This window comes from Scyliorhinus torazame, chromosome 13 (assembly GCF_047496885.1).
Source record: "Scyliorhinus torazame isolate Kashiwa2021f chromosome 13, sScyTor2.1, whole genome shotgun sequence".
In the NCBI taxonomy this organism is placed as follows: domain Eukaryota; kingdom Metazoa; phylum Chordata; class Chondrichthyes; order Carcharhiniformes; family Scyliorhinidae; genus Scyliorhinus; species Scyliorhinus torazame.
The window spans coordinates 120,419,217-120,437,896 of record NC_092719.1 but is presented as its reverse complement, the minus strand read 5'-3'; the positions used below and the strand labels follow the sequence as shown (position 1 = coordinate 120,437,896).

At 51.8% G+C, this 18,680-nt stretch overlaps 1 protein-coding gene across 1 annotated transcript in view; it reads left to right on the top strand.

Moving 5' to 3' along the window:
- Positions 1-18,680, top strand: part of LOC140388258 (interleukin-1 receptor-associated kinase-like 2) — a 133,262-nt gene that overhangs the window by 13,276 nt on the left and 101,306 nt on the right. Inside the window, exon 2 of the mRNA XM_072472115.1 lies at positions 14,004-14,183. Coding sequence (XP_072328216.1) covers positions 14,004-14,183 — 180 coding nt within the window. The remainder of the gene's footprint in view (positions 1-14,003; positions 14,184-18,680) is intronic.

The window sequence follows — 18,680 nt, the reverse complement described above, 5'->3', positions numbered from 1 at the left end:
CATGATGATCCTGCACGTCTGCGCCCGTCACCCAGGCAGTGTACACGACTCATTCGTGTTGTCGCGGTCATCCATCCCCGGCATGTACGAGGGACGCCATCCCCGGCTGAGGGGCTGGTTGCTGGGCGACAGGGGCTACCCATTGCGATCGTGGCTGATGATGCCTATACGGAGGCCACGCAATGAGGCGGAGAACCGCTACAATGATGCCCATGTAGCGACAAGGGGAGTGATCGAGAGGTGCTTTGGCGTGCTGAAGATGCGTTTCAGGTGCCTGGACCTCTCTGGGGGCGCCCTCCAGTATCGGTCAGATAGGGTCGGCCGCATCATTGTGGTGTGCTGCGTCCTGCACAACATACCGGCTGGCCCAGCGGGCACGGGACAGACTGATGGACGCCCGCTTCACTGACTAGATGGGCGTGGGAATCGGGTAGTATGGCCACAGACCGCACACCATGACAACAGCCGACCACCCACACCCCCCACCCATCCACCCACCCAGCACCCTCACCCCCCTCCCCAACCCCACACACCCCACCCGCATGCACACCACCTCCCCACCCCCAATTGCCGATCCACCGGCGGCACAACGGGCCGGGCTCACCCAGTTGCGGGTGGACGCGTGTCTATCGCAGGCCATGGAGGATGATGACAACCCGCCTCCGATGAGCTCCTGGCTCTACATCGTTGGACTATGTCTGACCCATGGCCACAGTACCACCATCCACCCGGACCATCCCTGCATGCAGCTGTGACACTGCAGCGCACGGTCCCGTCCTCTGCCCGGGGGATGTTGATGGCGGCCCAGGGGGAAGGGGGCAGACTCACCTGGGGCTGAGGTAAGACCACCCGTCACACACACACTTGCGCTCAACGTACATGACACGCCCGCACACTTTGGACAGAGCACAAAGGCAGCTTCGGTAGGTGTAACATTGACTTTAATAACCAAAGGAGTTCATGCACGTGCCCTAGCCCCTAAAACTCATCTGTGCCCTGCACCCGTGCCAACTTACTCAGTGTCTAATTGTTTGGCCTGACGGGCCCTTTGACTACGTCTACGTGGTTCCCCAGACGGTACAGCAGAACTGGAGGTGGACTCCTGTGATTCCTGCCCTCTGACACCGGATCCCTTTGGCGGCCGTTTCCTGAGGCGTCCTGGCCTAGATGGGCCAGGCTGCGGCCCGGGCGACTGGGATGGCGAGCTGCCAGCCTGTCCTGCCCGTTGCCCACCCGATGCACCTGGGACGGAAGGGGGGGAGTCCGAGGTGTCGCAGTGTACCGGGACCTCCCCTACAGAGGGAGCCGGGATGGACCACACCACCTCCTCCTCCCTCGGGGTGCCCGATGGCCCCCAGGCCTCTACATGGGTGGGGGATGCGAACGGACTGGCCATCCGACACGCCCCCGACATCTGGCGCTGCCAGTCCTGGAGGCCCGTGCTGGTATCGACAGGGGTCTGCAGGTTTGCAGCCATGGAGCCCAGGGGGTTGTCGAACCCTGTCTGCGACAGTGCGACGCCAGCTCGCACATGGCCACTGGCGCCGATGCCCTCAGCGATGGCCTGCTGAGACTGGGCCATGGCCTGCAGAGACTGGGCCATGGCCTGCAGAGACTGGGCTATGGCGTTGAGCGCCTCTGCCATCTGGCGCTGGCACTGGCTCATGGCCTCCTGTGAGAGGGCAGCCATTTCCTGGGCCACAGACGCCGCCTGCACGGAAGGCCCCAGGCCTCGCAAACCGTTCCCCATGTCTGACACCGTCGCACCCATTGCCTCCACCGCGGACGCCACCCGTGCGGTGTCAGCCTGGGTGGCACGCATGACCGGGACCACTCCCAGCTCCTGGACGCGGGTGGACTCCTCCACCTGCGACCGCAGCCGCCGCAAGCCACCCGTCACCCTATTCGCTCGTCTCCGTGTCGGTGGTTGCATCGGATCTATGTGTGGGTGTGGTAACTGCAGGAACCCGGGATCCATCTGGGCGGCAGATGTTCGCTTGGCCTGGGCTGCCCTCCGACCGCCCGGTCCCTCTGCTGCTCCTACCTCCACCTGCTGTACCGGGACGGCTGTGTTGTGCGCACCAGTGAGTGTACCAGACGCCTCATCACTAAAGTGCCCAACCGTGGTGAGTGTTTCTGCGATGGTGGAGGGTGTTGGTGACAGCAGTGGCGTTGTGTCGTGCTCTTCGTCCCACTCTGAGTCCATGGCACTTTGGGGTGGGGGTTCGTCTCCACCCATCCACTCTGAGTCACTGTCCGGTATTTCGTCTTCCCGGGTAGGGGTGTCCTGGGTAGTGCTGTCCCGGGTAGTGCTGTCCCGGGTAGCGCTGTCCCGGGTAGGGGTGTCCTGGGTAGTGGTGTCCCGGGTAGGGGTGTCCTGGATAGTGGTGTCCTGGGTAGTGGTGTCCTGGCTCGGATGTGACGGGGGCCTGTGGCTGCCCCCCTCATCGCTGGGTGGTCGCTCCCGCACGTGACGGGGGTGTCGTCTCCCTGTTGCTCCAGGTCTCTCCGTCTCCCGTGGTGTGCGAGGGGCATCCTGCGGGCGTCGCATGCTGGAGGGTTCGGGTCTCTCCGTCTCCCGTGGTCTCCGAGGGGCATCCTGCGGGCGTCGCATGCTGGAGGGTGCGGGTCTCTCCGTCTCCCGTGGTCTCCGAGGGGCATCCTGCGGGCGTCGCATGCTGGAGGGTGCGGGTCTCTCCGTCTCCTGTGGTCTCCGAGGGGCATCCTGCGGGCGGTCTGCATCTGCGGGGATGGGTGCCTGGACGTTTGGTCCTGCGATACACAATGAAGCATGCATGGTTAGACATCAGGCAGTGATCAGGTGATACGGGGGAGGGGGATATAGGGGAGGGGGGATATGGGGAGGGGGGATATGGGGGAGGGGGGATATGGGGGAGGGGGGGATATGGGGGAGGGGGGGATATGGGGGAGGGGGGATATGGGGGAGGGGGGATATGGGGGAGGGGGGATATGGGGGAGGGGGGATATGGGGGATATGGGGGAGGGGGGATATGGGGGAGGGGGGATATGGGGGATATGGGGAGCGGGGGATATGGGGGATATGGGGGAGGCTCACCCTGCCTGCTCTGACGAGGTCGTTCACCTTCTTGTGGCACTGGGTGCCTGTCCGTGGTGTTAGGGCCACAGCGGTGACGGCCTCTGCAACCTCCCTCCACAGACGCCGGCTGTGGCGTGGGGCAACTCTGCGGCCATGCCCGGGATACAGGGCGTCCCTCCTCTGCTCCACCGCGTCCAGGAGCGCCTCCACATCGCGTGACTCGAACCTCGGGGCTGAGCGACGGCCAGCCATCAAGTCGGGTGTTGAGGTCGGGTGTTGCGGTCGGGTGGGGGGGAGCAGCGCGGCCTTTTGAGCCGTCACGCCGTGCAGCGCGTATGACGCTGCACCGCGTGAACCACTGCGCAAGCGCGGATCCCGTTACGTCGCTGCTAGCCCATTTCGGGCCGCAGACTATCGGCCCATTTTTATGACGTGACGCAAGTGGGATTTGCGCCGTTTTTTGCGCCGATCGGCGGAGTTTCCGCCGATAACGGAGAATTTCGCCCTAAGTGTTGACGCCAACGGAGAATTGTTGGACACGTACGGCAGACATAACGGCGCCGCACATGGACCGATCCTGCTACTGTTGAGGGCTACCGGTGCCACATGGAACACACTCTATTCCACTGAAAAATGGTGCGGGATACGCCCGTGATCTGTGATCGACACTCGGGAGGCTGACAAGCCGCACATACACATTACATTCTCCACACACACTTATCAAAGCCAAAAAGATGGCACTGGTTATGCTGGAGTGCGTCCATACAGTTGATGGGTCATCTAGGGCCAGTAGGCACCCAGGGGGTGCCCTGGAGGGGGAATACCTAAATGACCCTTGGCACCAGGTACAAAGTGGGCTGTTAGCGTTGTGCCCAGCTGCATGGCTGCCTTGCCAGCTGCGGCAATGGTATTCCATGCCCATCCACCCCGACCACACAGCCCACCTCCTGGTCAACCCCCCCCCCTCCCCCTCCCCCCACCACCACTAACCCCACAGCCCTGGCAGAAGCCCCCGGCCAGCGGCACAACTGTCAGCACACTATGGCCATGCTGGACACTTTCCGTACTCCGTCTCTCTCCCTCAGCAGCAGACATGATGGTTTCACAATTTGAAAAAGCACAAGTGAACCACGCCATCAGGAACTCAGCTCATCAGAAGCGGAGAATCGCAGAGGCCCTGGAGAATACTGGGTCTGGCCAGCTAATATGCAAATGGTACCTACTGTACGCGCGGAGTGAAATTCATTGACGCCGTTTTCGAAGTGACGGAGCATCGCGATTTTGCGCTAACCTGCCGTGATTTTGGTGCCGGAAGCTATTCTCCGCCAAATCGCATTTCGATTTCAGCGTCGGCTAATTGAGAATCCCACCCTAGAAGAGCCAGAGATGTTTTGACTAAGGAAATGACTAAAGCAAAGTCAAAAGTGTGAGTCTTATGGAAGACAATTTTTAGTTTAGAGGAAAACCACAGGATAAGAAATACAAATTGACAAGTTATTATTCCTGTCAGTTCATTTGCGAGTGAAGTAGTCCACAGCCAACATATAGATTGATACGCGACAACATTTGCTGAGATATTAAAAGGCTTTGACAGATATTCTAAACGCTGGTTGTGGAGAAAGCAGACCCGAGAAGGAAATCCAGCACCCCCCAATAAAGTGCCGAGGTAACAAAAGACCCCAGAGAGAGGGCAATAAATAACTAGAGCGAGGAAGACAATATTCAAATAAACCACAAGATGTTTGCTGACCATTGTCAGTGTAATGAAATGCATGAGCAAAGATTCAGTGCAGAAGAAAGAAATGGAGTGGGAAATTGGAGGGGATGCTGGTGGTGTTGGTGAATGTTTATGCCCTGAACTGGGATGATGTAGAGTTTATGAGGCGGGTGTTGGGGAAGATCCCGGACCTGGACTCACACTGGATAATGGGGGTGGATTTTAACACGATTCTTGAGCTGAAATTTGATGGGTCGAGCCCGAGGTCAGGGAGGGTATCGGCGTGGCGAGGGAATTGAAATGGTTTAAGGGGGAGTGGACCCTTGGAGCTTTGGGAGGCCGAGGGCGAAGGAATTTTTGTTTCCCATGTACACAGGGTGAACTCCGGATCGACTTTTTTGTGATAGACAGGACGTTGTTGGTGGGTTTGGTCAGTTTGGAGTACTTGGTGATTGTGGTTTCGGACCATGCGCCGCATTGGGTGGACTTGCAGGTGAATCGGCGGTGGGGGGTGGGGGTGCAGCGCCAACAGTGAAGGTTGGATTTAGGACTGTTGGCAGATGAGGAGGTTTGTGAGTGGGTGAGGGCTGCTATCCGGAGATATGTGGAGTTAAATGACATGGATGAGGTTTCAGCCGTCACGTTGTGGGAGGCACTGAAGGCAGTGGAGGGAGTTTATTTCAATACAGGCACATAGAGACAAGACGGAGTGGGCGGGTATGAGACGTTAGTGGATGAGATTTTGTAGGTGGATAGGAGGTGTTCGGAGGCCTCAGAGGCGGGGACGTTGAAGAAGTGGCAGAAACTCCAGGTGGAGTTTGGACTGATATCTACGGGTAAGGCGGTAGGGCAGTTGAGGAGAGCTAAGGGGGTGGTCTATGAATATGGGGAGAAAACGAATAGGATGTTGGCACATCAATTGAGAAAGCAGGAGGCAGCATGGGAGAATTGAAAGGTGAAGGATAGGAGGGGAACACGGCCTTGGACCCGGTGGGGGTGAATGGGGTGTTCGGAGACTTTTATAAAAGATTGTAAGAGTCAGAACCCCCGGCTTGGGTGGAGTGAATTAGGCGAGTTTTGGATGGGTTGGAGTTCCCTAAGATGGAGGAGGACCTGCTGGAGGGATTGGGAGCCCCCATTGAGCTGGTGGACGTGTTGGAGTGTATGGGGGCGATGCAGGCGGGGAAGGCCCCGAGTGGGAGGCGGGACAGTGGTGTGTTCGACATTTATTTGTTTTAAGTATTTGTATTCCTGTTTGCTTACTTTTTTATAGTTGTGTTTGATGTGTGTATTATATATATATATTGTTGCTCTTTTTAACCTTAGTCTATTTGCTCTGATTACGTCACCTTTGCTCATGAGTCGCCAGGTATCTTTATGATACCGCCATGTGGTTCAAGTTCAGGTTATGATTAATAATACAGCACACCGCTTAGTAAGGATTAAAACAACGGTCATTTATTATATACAACAAGCAATATTAATACACTAATACTACTATCTATATAATAAACCTATCACTACTGGCCAATACTTAACTTAGGAAGAGCCCACCAGGTCAGGGAAACGAATGGCTTGTCCAATCAAATCTGGCCCGCGGGATTCAAAAGGCTGCTACAGGTTGGTGGCTAGGTGTCTCTACCGGATAGCGATCGCTGGATTCAAACTTACAGTTGCCGGTTGCTGTTCTTGCGAAGATCTCGAGCAGGCGAAGAGGAGAGAGAGAGAGAGCTGAACTTGGCCCCTCACCTTTATAGGGCCCAGGGGCTTCCCGCCTCCCGGGGCGGCCCTTGACCCTGAGTCCCAAGTGATTGGATTTGTTCCCAATCCCTGGGATCGATGTGTCCAATGGTGAGGCGATTCCTCGATCGGGGGGGGTGGTCGTTCACCTGTCTTTGTTTCGGCCACTGCAGGCGCCGACAGGTCTAGCCCGGTATTCAATTGCTAATATGTTGCAATTGTTCCCGGGGATAGCTGATTAAACTGCAGATGTCTGGATAGATGGGCTGCAAACAGTCCTGAATGTAATTGCAAATACCTGGGTTGATGGGCTGTTGATAGCCCTGAGTATCGATCTGGGCTAACTTCCCCAGAGCCGAATATGCCATACTGTCTGCAGCTGCCTGCTTGTGTCTCGTTAGCTGCTTTTCCCAGCAGCCTTTCGGGTTAGCCATTTCAAACTGGGTTTTGGCCAGATTAATCGGAACGCAGCCATTTTACATGGCTACAATATATAAATAATGCCTCAATAAACTGTTTTTCAAAAAAAAAGAAAGAAATGGCTGCAAAGCAGCCAGATGTCTTAACAGTAGAGTTTTTTGAGAGTGAAGCTGTTCTGCAGGAAATTGTTCACATCAGAGCTGAACTGGACGCTTTGAAGTGCCAGATTCCAGCTGAGGAAATGCCTCTAAAAATGCACGATAAACTGAAGTCTTCAGTGAACCAAGCTGTTCGAGATCTGAACATACAAATATCAGAGATGACGCAAAGAAATTAGGAGGAAATAATGACTTTCAATTCCATGGCTGGGAAAACTCAAACAGATGAACAGCCAAGCAAAGCAGCGGGCAGAAAAGGCACTCAAAAAAGCTGTGACTCTGAAATATTCCTTAAAGGACATTTAATATTACTTCAGAAATCAGGAGCAATGGAACAATGCACTGGAGCCCAGAATGGCTTGCCAAGAGGTCAACAAGAAAATAAAGTTGAAAGAACAATTCCTTGTCCTTCAGGATTACAGGAAAGCTCAAGATGAAGAAAGCGAGCTTCCCAAAGAAAAGGAAAATGCGTTGAAGAATCTTCACACATTTCAAGAGTCCCTTGGTCAACATTTGTACCTCTGGAAAAATACAAAGAGAAGCAAAATTAATTTAATGTCACTCTGAACAAACTGCTTAATCTTTTTTGCCAACTGGTTCTTCAAAGTTCCATATTCCAGGAGGGTGCCAAAAGCTACAACAAGAGGACTTACAGAGCTGAATTAAAAGATTCATAAGCTTGCAAAACAAATTGAAAGTAAAACCTCAAACAAATGTTTGGCAGAAATTGTGAAACAAGTAGAAATTAAGGTTTAATTTGTGAAATGTAGAACATGGCAGACACCACAGAAAAAGAAAATTCAAGTGCACTCAAACTAACAGTGTCTGGCAAAAGCAGATGGGTTGTTAATAAAGAGAACATCAACTTGAAGGAATGGAAAAAGCAAATCAAATGGAGATAGCCATGTACTAGAAACACAAGTACTACTACTATTCCTCCAAATGTGACAGTCCAAGATGTGGAAGAACTGTCAGGCCTCAAGACCATCTGAATTTATAAAGTCAGAGACTTGAGGTGAGTAAGAAGTCAAGATTATATTGTTACACTCCATTGGAAGGGAGGAATGTTTTTTGAAAAGAAAGGGGGATGTTGTATGTGCCTGCATGCCTTGTGATATAAAATTGTTCGGCGTAGCAAGAACAAATGCAGAGCACTGGAGAATAGCGCAGACCATGGTATGATGCATGGAGTCACATGGTAATAGATTCATGGAACGCTCGAGAAGCAGCCTGCATTTTAAACTTTTTAAAAATTCATTTACGGGATGTGGCTAGGCCCATCCGTAGTTGTCCTTCAGAAGGCGGAGGGAGCTGCCGCCTTGAACTGCTGCAGTTCCTGAGGTGTAGGTACACCCACAGTACTGTTAGAGAGGGAGTTCCAGGATTTTGACCCAGTGACAATGAAAGAATGGTGATATATTTCCAAGTCGGAGTGGTGAGTGACTTGGAGGGGAACGTCCAAGTGGTGGGGTTCCCAAGTACCTGCTGCTCTTGTCCTGCTAGATGGTCGTGGGTTTGGAAGGTGCTGCCTATGGAACCTTGGTGAATTACTGCAGTCCATCTTGTAAGTGGTACACATGGCTGCCACTGTTCGTTGTTGGTGGAGGGAGTGAATGCTTGTGGAAGGAGTGCCAATCTGGATGGTATCGGGTTTCTTGAGTTGTTGGAGATGCGCTAATCCAGGCAAGTGGAGAGTATTCCATTACACTCCTGACTTGTACCTTGGTGGACAGACTTTGCGGCGGGGGGGGGGTGTGGTGGGGGGGGGATAAATTACTCACAGAAGGATTCCTAGCTTTTGACCTGCCCAGGTAGCCACAGTATTAATATGGCTAGTCCAATTCCATTTCTGATCAATGGTAACCCCCAGGATGTTAAATGTGGGGGAGTCAACAATGGTAATGACATTGAATGTCAAGGGGCAATGGTTAGATCTTCTCTTGTAGGAGATGATCATTGCCTGGCACTTGGGTGGCACAAATGTAACTTGCCACTTATCAGCCCAAGCCTGGATATTGTCCAGGTCTTTGTTGCATTTGAACATGAACTGCTTCATTATCTGAGGAGTCGCAAATGGTAATAAACATCGTGCGGCCGTATGCGAAAATTCCAACATCTCCATTTCTGACCTTATGATGGAAGGAAGTTCATTGATGAAGCAACTGAAGATGGTAGGGCCTACGACACTACCCTGAGGAACTCCTGCAGTTATGTCCTGGAGCTGAGATGATTGACCTCCAACCACCACAACCATCTTCCTTTGTGCCAGGTATGACTCCAACCTGCGGAGATTTTTCCTCGATCTTCATTGATATTTAGCTAGGGCACCTTGATGCCATACTCGGTCAAATGCTGCTTTGATGTCAAGGGCAGTCACTCTCACCTCACCTTTGGCATTCAGCTCTTTTGTCCATGTTTGAACCAAGGCTGTAATGAGGTCAGGCACTGAGTGACCCTGGCAGAACCCAAACTGAGCATCCATGAGCAGGTTATAGCTGAGTAAGTGCTGCTTGTTAGCACTGTTGATGGAGAGTAGACTGATATAGCGTAAATGGCTGGATTGGATTTGATCTGTTTCTTAAATGCAGGAAACACCTGGGCAATTTTCCACATTGCCGTGTAGATGCCAGTGTTGTAGCTGCATTGGAACAGCTTGGCTCGGGGTGCAACAAATTCTGGGCAAGTCTTCAGTACTATTACGGGAATATTGTTGGGGCCCCTAGCCTTTGCAGTATCCGAGTCCTTCAGCCATTTCTTGACATCATGTGGAGTCAATTGTATTGGCTGAAGATGTGATGCTGGGGACCTCCAGAGGTTCTGAGATGGATCATCCACTCAGCACTTCTGGCTGAAGATTGCTGCGAATGCTTCAGCTTTGTCTTTTGCACAGATGTGCTGGGCTCCTCCATCATTGAGGATGGGGATATTTGTGGAGTCTCCTCCTCCAGTGAGTTAGTTAATTGTCCAACACCATTCACGGCTGAATGTGGCAGGAGTGCAGCGCATGATCTGATATGTTAATTGTGGAATCGCTTAGCTCTGTCTATTACTTGCTGCTTATGGTGTTTGGCACACAAGTAGTTCTGTGTTGTAGCTTCACCAGGTTGACCTCTCATTTGTAGGTATGCCTGGTGTTGTTCCTGGCATGCTCTCCTGCACTCTTCATTGAACGATGGTTGATCCCCTTGCTTGGTGGTAATGGTAGAGTGTGGGATATGACAGGTCATGAGGTTGCAGAATGTGGTTGAGTACAATTCTGCTGCTGCTGGTGGTGCCTCATGGATGCCCAGTCTCGGGTTGCGAGACCTGTTCGACGTCTATCCCCCTCTCGTATGTTCTTTTCCTTTTTTGTTGCTTTTCGCGTTTTTCTGCTGTGGTGGGTGCCTTTTATCATGTTCTCTGGGGGTGCTGGAGCCTTCATTGTAACATAAGGGTGGCCGGTCAGCAATGGGGATTAAAGATGTTGGTTGGGATTTTTTTAATGTTTGGTATTGGGTTGGTGATATACGGGTACGGGGTTACTGTGTTGCTATTTTATTAATGCTCAGAAAGGGACGTGGGTTAACACTTATCTGTGTACGCAGCTGGAACTGTATTGTACCTGGAGCAGCCTCGCGGTGCTGTCTGATGTTTCCAGCTTGTTTGATCTTTCCCATTTTAGTGAGGCTGCTCCAGTGGGTCGGAGTGGGGGATGGCGTGTTGATGAGTGGGGAGGTGAGGTTGGGGAAACAATGGGAGTGAGACAAGTGGGCGCCAGAGGGATGAGTCACCAGGCTAGCAGATTGGCTAGTCAAGGGAGTCAGGTGGGGGGGGGGGGGGGAGGGGGGGGGGAGAAGGGGGGGGAGGGGGGGGAGAATACAGCCAGATGGCAGGGGTGGGGTTATCGGGAGATGTTGCTAGCGGGGGGAGGAGGGGGAAGTTATTCTGCTGACGTGGGAGGGGTCTGAAGTAGGTAATGGAGAGGATTCTCCATTTGAATTCTCCGGCCCGCGATGGGCCAAAGTCCCGCCCGCCTGTAGCCGGTCCCGCCGGCGTAAATTGGAGTTGGTCCCTTACCGGTGGGACCAGTCGGTGCGGGCGGCCTCTGGGGTTATTGAGGTGTCGCGGGGGGATCTGGCCCTGGGATGTGCCCACACGGCGAGCTGGCCTGCGGTCAGGGACCACCGATCCGCGGGCGGGCCTGTGCCGTGGGGGCACTCAATTCCTTCCGCACCAGAGGCCGTGGTCATCCGCCATTCCCGGTGCGGAAGTGACTCCATGTGCGCAAGCGCGGGGATGACGTCAGCAGATGCTGACGCGCCCACGCATGCATGGACCCGCGCCAGCCGGCGGAGTCCCTTCAGCCCCGGCTGGCGCGGTGCCAAAAGCCTTCCATGCCAGCCGGCGGGGCGCAAACCGCTCCAATGCCGGCCTAGCCCCTGAAGGTGCGGAGGATTCTGCACCTTTGGGGCGGCCCGACGCCGGAGTGGTTTCCGCCACTCCACTGCGCCGTTTCTGCCCGCCCCGCCGATTCCCGGAGAATCCCGCCCACTGTCACCAGCGCCTCCAAGTTCATCCCTTTGCAGAACCCCGATTCCATCCGCACCCAAAAAACTTCCCAAACCACCCCTACACCATCTCCGCATTGGCCGCCCAATAATAATACATCAAATTTGGCAGCGCCAAGCCCCCCATCTGCCTTTCCGCCTGCAGGGCCCCTACAAATCTGAGAAGTTCTCCCCGCCCATATGAAACCCGTTATGAGTCGCTCTAACCCCCGAAAAAACAACTCTGGTGGGAAAACTGGGAGGCAATGAATCAAGAAGACGAATCAATGCAAAATATTCATCTTAATAGATTGAACTCGGCCCACCAACGACAAAGCCAGGCTGTCCCACCTCCCTAGATCCACTCTAACCCTACTTACCAGGCTCGTAAAATTTAACTTGCCAAGTTGCGCTCAGAGCTGGGCCACCTGAATCCCCAAATAACAAAAACTAGTCCCAGCCAAACGGAATGGCAGCCCCAGCAGCCCAGCTCCTCCCCTCGGAGGGCTACCCGCTAAATACTCACTTTTCCCGACATTTGGTTTACACCCTGAAAAGGAGCCGTACCTCTTCAATATTCCCAATATATTCCCCATAGCTGGACAAGGATTCCTGCGTACAGCAACAAATCATCCGCGTATTGGAAAACACTATGGGCGCGATTCTCCGCTCCCACTCCGGTTTGGAGAATCGCCTGGCGCGCCATTTTTCCCCGCGACGCCGGTCCGACACCCTCCCCAAACGGCGGGAACGGCCCCGTCGAATTCTGCGCGGCGCAGGCCGGAGAATCACCCGGGACACCCAAAATGGCAATTCTCCGCTACACCCGCTATTCTCCGGCCCGGTTGGGCCGAGCTGCCTGCCCAAAATGACGGCTCCCCGCCGGCGCCATCCACACCTGGTCGCTGCCGGCGGGAACAGTGCGGGAATGCTGGGGGGGGCGGCCTGTGGGGGGGGCGAGGGGGGTTCTTTCTCCGGGGTTGCACTCAAAAGGGGTCTGGCCCATGATCGGTGCCCACCGATCGGCGGGCCGGCCTCTCTGAAGGAGGACCTCCTTTCCTCCGCCGCCCCGCAAGATCCATCCGACATCTTCTTGCGGGACGGCCTCGGGGAGGACAGCAACCATGCATGCGCGGTTTGGCTGGCGCCGGCCAACCCGCGCATGCGCGGGTGACGGCAGTTATGCGGCGGATGACGCGGCGCCACTTTTATGCGCTGCCAATACCTGGCGCGTGCTGACGACGCTGCTTTAGTGACACACCCCCTGAGATTCTCGCGTCCCTGATCCTAGCCCATTTTCGGTTCTGAATCGGTCGAGATCGGGGCCGTTTCGCGCCGTCGTGAACCTCGACGGCATTCCCGACGGCGTGGGCACTTAGTCGCGGAGCGGAGAATCGCGCCCTATGGTCTACTTCCACCCCCACCACCACAATCCCTGTCCACATATGAGGCCATCAATCCGCGAACAAAAGAGGGGATATAGGATATCCCTACCTCGTCCCTCTGTGCAGCCTAAATGACCCCGAATTCATGGTGTTTATTCGCACACTCGCAGACAGCGCTTCATATCCCAAACATCTCCAGAACCGTGAACAGGTAGCTCCATTCAATCCTATCGAACGCCTTTTTCTGCATCGAGAGACACAATTATCTCCGGGTCTGGCCCTAGCACCGGTGTGAGAACCACGTTAAGTAACCACCTCACATTAGCCGACAGTTTTCTGCCCTTCACAAATCCCGTCTGGTCTTCCGCACTACCTCCGGGGGGCAGGATTCCAACCTCAACGCCAAAGCTTTGGTGAAAAGTTTTTGTTTTAACGGACTTGAATACTTGATCTAGGCTGACACCAGTTCAGTACTGAGAGAGTGCTGTGCTTTTAATTAAGATGAGATTTTAAACCAAGGCGGACTTAACAGATCCCATGGCAGTATTTGAAGAGCAGGGTAATTTGTCTTGATGCACAAGTTGGCTGCTACATTTCCCTACATTATAACAGTGACTACACTTCATAGAGCAGAGGGGATACAGTATTAAAGTTGTTGTTTCCCTGACATTGGTATTCTTGTGGTTGTCCTAATGAGTGAAAAACAGAAAGCTTTGACAAAATGTATTTTTTCAGCAATACTCAAGTGAGTACTAACAGAACTTGTAAGTCTTTTATTCCAATATATATTTACAACACTGCATGTTTGAGTTGGTCCAATGGTGCACTGTGCAAAGTGCAATATTTTCATATTGTGCAATATTTCCGTATTGCACAATTTTCTTTCCTTTACCAATGATTTGTGAATATAACCTCAGTGTGAGGCAAGGAAGGAGAATTAGTAAGCTGTCACTTCACTTTTCGATATTCAAACTGTCCCTTTTATAACCTGTCTTTCAGGCTCTCATATCATAGCTGATCAGACTGAACTCAGGAAGATTGAATCTCTTGGAGGAAACCATAACAGCAGAACACGCGAGCTGATGTGGGCATGGGGAATGAAACAAGCAACCGTCCAACAGCTTCTACACATCCTGAATGAGATGCAGCTATACCGTGCAATGCACATTATTCTGTCATGTGAGCACACTCCTTTAGTCAAAAATACTTGGGACACTGATTTTTTCCCCCGAAAAGGCGTATTGGAAAACTCATTTCAAAGATATTCATTTTGTTAATGAATCATCAGCTTGAATCCGACCCGGACTGATGAGCGAGCCTCTTCTGTTCTGGCTATGACGTTCATGGGTGAAATAGGCTTGAGCTGTCTTAAAGCTCAATTCCTGGCAGAGCAAAGCACATGATACAAAATTGACCCTAATTTGGCACTAAATTTGCAATCTCACTTGAAGACATGGTTGGTGTGGGGGAAAATAAATATCATGTGGTGTTTCTCTGAGGTATGACATTGAAGTACAGTTGGAGAGGGTGGCACAGTAGTTAGCACTGCTGCCTCACGGCGCCGAGGACCCGGGTTCGATCCCAGTCCTGGCTCAGTGTCTGTCTGGAGTTTCACATTCTCCCCATGTCTGCGTGGGTCTCACCCCCACAACCCAAAGGTGTGCAGGGTAGGCAGATTGGCCACACTAAATTGTCCCTTAATTGGAAAAAAATAATTTGGTACTTTAAATGTATTTTTTTTTTAAAGTACAGTTGGAGGGAGAATCATTTTACATGTAACCTCTGAAGTAGCTGATTTGAGCTACTTGATACTTTCTCTGGATGCCTATAATGAAGAAGTGCATCTTTCCACAGAGCAGTCACATTCAGCTTGATCAGTGCAAACTCTTTACCAGTGGGCAGCACGGTAGCAATGGGCAGCACGGTAGCATTGTGGATAGCACAATTGCTTCACAGCTCCAGGGTCCCAGGTTCGATTCCTGTTTGGGTCACTGTCTGTGCGGAGTCTGCACATCCTCCCCGTGTGTGCGTGGGTATCCTCTGGGTGCTCCGGTTTCCTCCCACAGTCCAAAGATGTGCAGGTTAGGTGGATTGGCCATGATAAATTGCCCTTAATGTTGGGTGGGGTTGCTGGGTTATGGGGATAGGATGGAGGTGTTGACCTTGGATAGGGTGCTCTTTACAAGAGCCAGTGCAGACTCGATGGGCCGAATGGCCTCCTTCTGCACTGTAAATTCTATGAAAAAAAATTCTAGTTGTTGAATATACTTAAACAGAGGTCGATAGATTTGGGGGTACTAAGGGAATTAAGCGATATGGAGATAGTGCAGGAACATGGAATTGATGATTTGATGTGGAATATCAACCATAATCTTAAAAAAGATTCAAAAGGACCAAATGACCTACTCCAGTTCCTATTTCTTGTGTTTTTATTCTCCTCCTACAAAACAAAATTCCATAGAACAATGAGAAAGTTCAAAAAAAACAATGTCACAAGTATTAAACATTTTTGTTTAAGATAGGCAAAAAATCCATTATGCACGCAATGAGTTAGATAGATAGAATATGGGGCGAAATTCTCCCCCAACGGCGGGATGCCTGCCGACTGGCGCCAAAGCCGGCGCAAATCAGACGGGCATCGCGCCGGCAAAAAGGTGCGGAAGTCTCCGCATCTTTGGCGGCCTAGCCCCAACATTGAGGGGCTAGGCCGATGCCGGAGGGATTTCTGCCCCGCCAGCTGGCGGAAATGGCGTTTGTTGCCCCGCCAGCTGGCGCGGAAATGCGGCGCATGCGCGGGAGCATCAGCAGCCGCTGTCAGTTTCCCAGCGCATGCGCGGGAGCGTCAGCGGCCGCTGTCAGTTTCCTGCGCATGCGCAGTGGGGAGAGTCACTTCCGCCTCCACCATGGTGGAGGCCGTGGCGGAGGCGGAAGGGAAAGAGTGCCCCCACGGCACAGGCCCGCCCGCAGATCGGTGGGCCCCGATCGCGGGCCAGGCCACCGTGGGGGCACCCCCCGGGGTCAGATCGCCCCGCGCCCCCCCCCACCCAGGACCCCGGAGCCCGCCACGCCGCCTGGTCCCGCCGGTAAATACCAGGTTTGATTTACGCCGGCGGGACAGGCAATTCCTGGGCGGGACTTCGGCCCATCCGGGCCGGAGAATCCAGCGGGGGGTCCCGCCAACCGGCATGGCCGGATTCCCGCCCCCGCCCAATCTCCGGGAGCGGAGACTTCGGCGGGGGCGGGATTCACGGCGGCCAACGGCCATTCTCCGACCCGGCGGGGGGTCGGAGAATGACGCCCATGGGCTCTGCTCACCTGAAAATCACATCATGAAGTGAATCTTGGAGGTAGTCATTTTTAGCTGCTAAAACTGTGCCTGTTAGACCAAATGTTGGACAGCTGGCAGTCAGATGGTCAGATGAATGTGAAACAGCTGTGGGGACAATTCTCTCTCAGCCTCATTATTATTATTTTTTTAAAATTACGTTCTTAAACACCAATCGAACTGTCATTATATGTGACATATAAGAGTATAGTCATAATTCAGATTATAGCAAAGTCTTTTTCTTAAATCTGAGTATGGCTGTAAGATTGTTTGTTTGGTTTCCTCAACTTGAGCACCATGCATGTCACTGCCTGGTATGCAAAAGGTCAGTTCAAAGGCAGTGTTCCTAAACAAATACAATTTGATGGCAACGTGATTTTAAATCACCATAGACCGCTGACTTTATCTTAAAATATATCTAATTAAGTAAAATGATCTGTGATGTGCAAAAGGGCTAAAGGCATAGGTTCAAGATACCATTGTTTTAACCCAGAAAACCAGCTGGTGAAGGATAGAACTGGGCCAATATTTGCACACTTCTCCATTTATTTACAGAAGTACACATTAAAAGCATACAACTCCTCACCCAACAAATTCAGTTTCTGCCTCTGTCTATTTATAGGGATTCAAGTGAATTGCAGTTTTTAGCTTCAAACTGTATGAGAAGTGAATGCACCATACTTTCACCTGCAGCAGTTAAACTATCCAATTGAACAAGGCCTCAGGCCAGTTCGAGGATAGAGTCAATGGATGCCCCAATAATGCTAATAGTTAATCCCTGACAGGATATGACCAGCAGCATCTACAGGGATCTATGTTGGGCCTCATCTATTTACTATTTATTAATGATTTAGCTGATTGAACAGAGAGCCACATATTTGAGTTTGCTGATAACATGAAGATGGGTAACAGTGTAGAAGGAAGCGTAAAATTTTGAAGAGACACTGATAGATTAAATGGATGAGCAAAATTTTGGCGAATGGATTTCAATATTGGCAGGTATGAGATCATTCACCTCAGACCTAAAATTTATATATCAGAGTAATATTGAAAAGCTAGAAGCCGAGAGTTCCAAAGGGACCTATGGGGTCTATGTACATAGATCGTTTACATCGAGAGGAACATAATACAAGGGGTTAGTAGTCCTGCTTCAGCTATTAAAAGCCATGCGTATTGTGTTCAGTTTTCGACACCACACCTTGGGAAGGATATACTGGTTATGGAGGGAGTGTAGCATAGATTTACCAGAATAATACATGGACTGTAAGGCTTAAATTATGAGCAGAGAGTACACAACGTGGCTTGTATTCCATGGAACCCAGAAGATAAAAGGGGCATAACCTCAAAATTTGAGCCAGGCCTTTCAGGAGCAAAGTTTGTTACTGCACGCTGGGCTAGTGACTGATCAGTTCCAGCTCCACAAGACCCGAAGTCGCAACACAATTGAAATTAACAAACACTGTCTGTGTGGAGTTTACACATTCTCCCCGTGTCTACATGGGTTTCACCCCCACAACCCAAAGGTGTGTAGGGTAGGTGGATTGACCATGCTAAATTGCCTCTTAATTGGGAAAAAAATGATTGGGTACTCAAAATTTTTTTTTTTTAATTATCAAATCATTCTTAGAAAATACCCATAGTCTCTGGTCTTTGGCTGCCAAATAACTACAGTCACCAGGTTTGTAAATTTGAACACCATTTTTATTAAGAACAATAATTATACCGCAAATGCAACTGGTTAACTATTATCTAATTCCTAACCCCCTCTCCATCCTGTCCCCGTCCCTCCACACACATACAAGACAGATAAACAAACACAGAGGAAAAAAGAGGTGTGTAAAAATAATGATGAAGGTAAAAGGATAAGAGTCTTTGTTTCAGATGGTTGTCTTCCAGTACACCTTTCTTCAGTCTAGGCTTTCAGTTCGAGGTTTTTGCTTTCAGACTGTAATGGTTTTCACCATAGATTCATCCAGTTTGGGCGGCACGATGGTGCAGTGGTTAGCACTGCTATCTTGCGCCTCACGCCGCCAAGGACCCAGTTGAGCCCTGGGTCACTGTCCGTGTGGAGTTTGCACATTCTCCCCGTGCCTGCGTGGGTCTCAGCCCCACGACCCAAAGATGTGCAGGATTGGTGGATTGGCCATGCTAAATTGCTCATTAATTGAAGAAATTAGGACTTCCAGTGACGGCGGGCGGGAGGCAGCCGCACATTGGAGGGCTCCCATTCGGGAACGGCATTTTCTGGGTTTAATGCCAGGGGCAACGGAGGCGGCAAAAGCAGGGAGAAGGCACAGTGAAGGGAAATGTCGAAAATAAGCAAAACAACGGCAGTGAAAAAAGCGTCTGAA